Genomic DNA, 5497 nt, shown 5'->3' with positions numbered 1-5497 from the left:
GCGGTGTTTTTTTTTTTTTTCAAAAATAGTTCCAGGTTAACTATTGATTCAATTACAAAACCTTGTTATTTTGAAAGCTTCCTATCTAGCTATTGTAGCTGTATGCCAACAAGTCGTCAGTGCGAATAGAAATTTGGATTAATAACTTGAGTACTCGTACGTTTAATAAAACGTATACTATGAGAAGGTAAGATATTATTTAGCAACTGAAGCCGAATGTAATATATAATAGTTCTTAAGAAAACATAAAACCTAAAAATTACAGGAAACTTAGAACAATTATCATTGAAATGCGACTCGCGAAGCTTGATGTCTCGATCGCCGACTAGCATTTCAACTACCTTCAATCAAAGAACTGCAATAAATGTTGAGGAAGACTTTGTACTGAATTAAAGACTTTAGAGGATTACTCGCACCTCAACGATGATGGTGGTAAAGACCGTGAAAAAACGTTCGTAACGCATACCAACGTTAAAAACGGTCGATAGTCCTTCATCACTCTTGTTGTATCCTAAATGTCTAGTCATTATCACCGGCTTTTCTGAGTAGTTAGACTAATTTATCGTGGTTTTTTTATTCGTTTACTCAGGAGGAAGATTTCTACTCAAAAACCTCATTATAGTTACAGGCCCCTCTTTAGGACCAAACTTAATTCCAAACCTAACTCGACCCCATCAAACGACTCATGAAAATTTTCAGATTCAAATTGAGAGCCTCCCATTTATGGAATCGGCGAACTAAAAAGAAGATCCCCAAAAAGGGTTCGAAACAATAGGCTTTCAATACTAATCCAGATGGGCTTTTATTTAATTAGAGAACTTTCTTATGGAAACAGAGTTCATTGAATTCAAGTGTGCTTCATTTTAGACGTTTTAAACAAAACACTATGCACGTTTCCTTAGTTTTTCTTTTGCTTTGCAGGAGATGGAGTTCCTTTAAGCTCACAATAAATAAAACATGAAATCATGATGTCCTCATGTTATTCAATGTTTATTTTTTATCCCATGTAGCAAGCTACATGAACAGAATATTCTACACGACCGAATGCTTTTGAATATTTGATTTCAGGATGCAGCAGTCGAAGGTGAGCGTTATCCTGGTAAGCTTGTTTATCCTCATCTTATTCTATGACAAAAGTGCGGATGCCACTGAGGACATGAGGTACTATGAATCGATTTCCGACCACCGCTTATTGAGTCATGCGATGAAAGAAGTAAAGACCGCTGACCTCAATACGTGCACTAACGAATGCAGTCAGACCCCAGGATGTAAAAGTTCAAACTATAAAATCACTGATAGAGTTTGTGAGATGAATACAGCTGAACACGTGACAAAGCCTTTGTACTTGATGAAAGAAGAAGGATATATCTACTTCAGAAATCCTAACCCAAAGGTAAGGCTAATACATTGTTATAAATCCAGCTTTTCATATTTGCTATATGTTATAAAATATTATCCAATATATTATATGCATTTGTAGGCTAAAGCTCGTAACATTGAAGAAATAGAAAACAGCAAGCCTTACTACAAGAACTGTGCCAAGGTGAAGGAGGATCAGCCTACCGCAGCAAGTGGTTTATACGAGATTTTGGTCAATGGATCAATAAAACAGATTTACTGCGACATGGAAAATTTTGGTGAGATGCACCAACGCACCAACGCACCAACGCACCAACGCACCAACCCACCAACCCACCAACGCACCAACCCACCAACGCACCAACCCACCAACGCACCAACGCACCAACCCACCAACCCACCAACCCACCAACCCACCAACCCACCAACCCACCAACCCACCAACCCACCAACCCACCAACCCACCAACCCACCAACCCACCAACCCACCAACCCACCAACCCACCAACCCACCAACCCACCAACCCACCAACCCACCAACCCACCAACCCACCAACCCACCAACCCACCAACCCACCAACGCACCAACGCACCAACCCACCAACCCACCAACCCATTTTTGAGAACAGCAGAATAAATATATCGTTTTCATTTTTGTAGAAGGAGGATGGTCCCTTGCTGTTTCCATTAGTGGATCAGATACCAACCATTTGATAAGAAACGAAAACAACTGCTTTAACAGCTCATACTGTGTACCGCTGGCCACAGGAACTCTTGTTGCACGAAAGATGAAAGATACCGATATCCATGCGTTGGCTTCACATGAAGGTAGGGAAAGTGTAGAGCATGCTGACCTCGGTTTGAAATAAACATATTTAATCCAAGGGAAAGCAGATATGATATTCACTTTGTTAATACCTCCAACATGGCAACAATGTCTTTGGTTTTTGACTTTCTTGAGAATGCTTGCAGCCCATCAATTATCCAAAGTTCAAAGGTATCGAAAACGTTTGGTCATGGTCATTGGCAATTTAATAAAGGCTCTTTTAATTAAGTGAGGCCTGGATGTTTTTTTTAGTAACAGTCACATGACAGTCACATCAGTCCATGCATCCATGCATCCATGCATCCATGCATCCATGCATCCATGCATGCATGCATCCATGCATGCATGCATCCATGCATGCATGCATGCATGCATCCATCCATAGCGTAAGTCAAGAGCATTTGCTATAGAAAATAACTCTAGTTTATGGTTAAACAGGAACGTTCCGTTTTGATGTAACGAGCACTACGGCCACGATCTACACATTGTTTTACCGGGTAAGGTGTCTTCCTTTTTTTCCCTTACAAATATCGACAAAATTAACGAAATGTTATTCTTAGTAAAAATAAGATAAATGACGTTAATGGATGATGATTGACAAGGAGGGCGATGATCCAGTGCATGTATGTGCGGAAGTCACTAGTTTCTGGGCGATAGAGCATATAGCCATAAGTACGTACATGAAACTTGTCGTAAATTTGTTATTATTTAACACTAACTAACTTTAATTAATAGCTGAGTCAAGGACCACAGATGTTTGATGCTGGTTGCGACGGTATAAGGTACGAATGGCTACTAGACATGGTGTTTCTACCATTAGCTGTGCATTTTCGTTGTTATTTATCAGAAAACAATCAAACTGCTCACCTCATCTGCGGGCGCAGACGGCTTTCAAAAGTTGGGCTATTTTGTCCTCCAAGCAGCAGGATAATGCTAGAAGGGTCCAAGGTTTCAAATTAGAGACGCTTCTTTCAGTCACTCGCAACAAAGAAGCCCATTGTAGATTTTAATTAACTTGTTGTTGAACTAATTTATAGTTGTGCAAGGCAAATCATCTCACATGTCTACCCGTATGTTTGGGAATTCAACTGCAGGGGAATCGATTTTGGATATCATGTTGCCGGTTCTTGCTACAAAGGTACACCTCGACTCTTTCCATGCAAATTAAGAGGAAATATTGACAGCACGGGCTATATGCTCTGCGCAAGCTGGCACCGAACATATCATAAAATATTAATAATAGAATATTATAGATTATCGCTGTTATAAGTGTGACGTAATGTGAAAACGCTCCTGATATGAGAAAAGAAAGAAAAAACGATCTCTAATTTTTGTTTTTCACTAATAAGTGCATAATTGCATTTGGCATTTTGTTTCACGGCAACTAGGTTTGCAAAAAAAAATTTTACGACTAGAGAAAATGTTTGTTCAATATAAGTTTGAACAACTTAGCCCAGCGGAATGTTTTGTTTTGTGTGTGTGTGTGTGTGAAGAAAAGTACAAATTTCTTAATGAAAACAGTATTGTGTTTTATCTTCAGTGTTTGATGGACACGACAATAGCGAGTGTGGCAGTCCATGGGAATCATCTCAATATCACGGTCAGTATTTGGTTCTTCGCAACATAGTGTCATTTATGTTGATTTGTGACTGGGTGATAAGTGCTTGAGTTGAACATGATCTCATACCCGTTTCGTCTTACCAGAGCCTTTGATTTTCCGTTAGAACGCTGAGAAGGCTTTGGGTACGAGAACGAACTCTGTTGTGCTTAACTCTTCCATGATATGATGATATGATGATATGATAAAATTATGTAAAATAAATAATTAACTATATTTGTTATTAATGTAGCCAACCAAAGAGTTCTATATGGCTTATGCTCAACCACAGGAATTTTCTCCGGACTGCAAGGGAACATGTATGTACGTTAATTGGTCTCCATCGAACGTTGGCTAGATATTTGCGTTTGGTTTAAATCGTCTTTTCCTGTTCTTGCCACTTTAATTAATGTATGATATTTGAAATGATAATTTCGCGATTGCAATGAATTAATCGATCGTCATTCGATTCCCAAAACATCCATTTCTCAAAAAAAACTAATTCATTAATTGCATAATCAATACAAAATAAATACGTCGCTGTAGTTGGGCTTCTGTTTACAAGCAGGAAGGGTAGCCACAGCTCGGCTAGCTTTACAAGGAAAAATAATATTCGAAGGGCAACCCCTTATTGGTACGGTCAAGTTATACGGAAAGGCTTGTTGGCAGCAAACAGCATGGTAAAAAAACTCACAAGATAGTTGGCGGCAATTTTGACTTTAAGGTGACTGCCTACTTTTGGAAATTGATTTAAGCTTTTTTTAAAACTTCGATTTTCCGAATTGAAATCTAATGCTGATTCCAAATCTGGAAAGAAAAATAGGGTGTCCCGAGCTCGTTTTCGAGATAATCAGCATTTAATGAAAGCCTACGCACGAGCTTTTGGAGTAAAAATTGCGCCACCGGAAGTGATTAGAAAAAAATTAAGATGAATAAGATAATAGTTATTTGCAGACTATATGATTGCATGAATGAAGGCTAGTCAATCATTCTACAATAATACATGGATATTTTCGACAAAAAGACAGAGAGATACATTGATTTGTCATATTTTGTAGTTTCGATGCTCTTAAAGAATCTCATAAAGTCGAACAAAAATCCCTACAAAAATCTATTTTTTCACGTGTTCCTGATTTAAACTTTTCCTAAAATGTCGATATAACCTAGATTTTTAGGAGTTTTTTCGAATGAGCTATCAAAAAATATAGAGTCCCGTGCAAAATTTGAGGGTTTTGCCCTGTTGAAGCTCAAAACGCGTATGGTTCTTCAATAAAAGCTTGTAGATTTTTCAGCGGTTTTTGAGCGCGCGCTCATCGTGGGCTCAATTCGAACGTTCAAAAGTAGGCAGCCACCTTAAGATTGTAATTTACGTCCTAATATTGCGATTGTCAACAGGAATTAGTTTACTGGTTGATGACAAGCGGATTCGTATCCCAGGCAAAAGGATTTCTCTATCAAACAGACAGGGTAACCCTGCCACTAGGGTATCCCGCGGGTGTATTTGTAACCCTTTTGCTAGGATAATCCCGTAGTGGTAGTGTTACCCTCCCTTATCGTAAAGAGACCCTTAATTTAGTGTTTTGATCAAAATTGATCAACACGTGTTTTTCCGACGAACTCGTCCGATTGCACTAAGCAAAAGGGTTACCAGTTTAGAAACTCAATAAAGTTGTGTTAATGATAGCGATTTGACATTGTTGTCTGTTATTTATGTC

General features: G+C 38.6%; 1 protein-coding gene across 1 annotated transcript; it reads left to right on the top strand.

The window, feature by feature from the left end:
• The first annotated feature begins 57 nt into the window (after window positions 1-57).
• Window positions 58-5474, top strand: LOC116302523 (uncharacterized). Its single transcript, XM_031711843.2, has 9 exons — window positions 58-187; window positions 1069-1393; window positions 1481-1637; window positions 2020-2187; window positions 2624-2682; window positions 2921-2967; window positions 3223-3323; window positions 3726-3785; window positions 4036-5474. The coding sequence occupies exons 1-9, from the start codon at window positions 180-182 to the stop codon at window positions 4113-4115; spliced, it is 1005 nt and encodes a 334-aa protein (XP_031567703.2). The 5' UTR covers window positions 58-179; the 3' UTR covers window positions 4116-5474.
• The last annotated feature ends 23 nt before the right edge of the window (window positions 5475-5497 follow it).

The sequence above is a fragment of the Actinia tenebrosa genome, unplaced genomic scaffold (genome assembly GCF_029948245.1).
Source record: "Actinia tenebrosa isolate PJP-AT-01 unplaced genomic scaffold, QUT_ActTen_1.0 PGA_scaffold0__85_contigs__length_37466705, whole genome shotgun sequence".
NCBI classification, from domain to species: Eukaryota; Metazoa; Cnidaria; class Anthozoa; order Actiniaria; family Actiniidae; genus Actinia; species Actinia tenebrosa.
This window is presented reverse-complemented; position numbering and strand designations above follow the sequence as displayed.

Coding starts and splice junctions, on each gene's coding strand:
- LOC116302523 (XM_031711843.2), top strand. Junction 2,188..2,623: donor TGCGTTGGCTTCACATGAAG/GTAGGGAAAGTG, acceptor ATGGTTAAACAG/GAACGTTCCGTTTTGATGTA. Junction 2,968..3,222: donor GCTGGTTGCGACGGTATAAG/GTACGAATGGCT, acceptor ACTAATTTATAG/TTGTGCAAGGCAAATCATCT.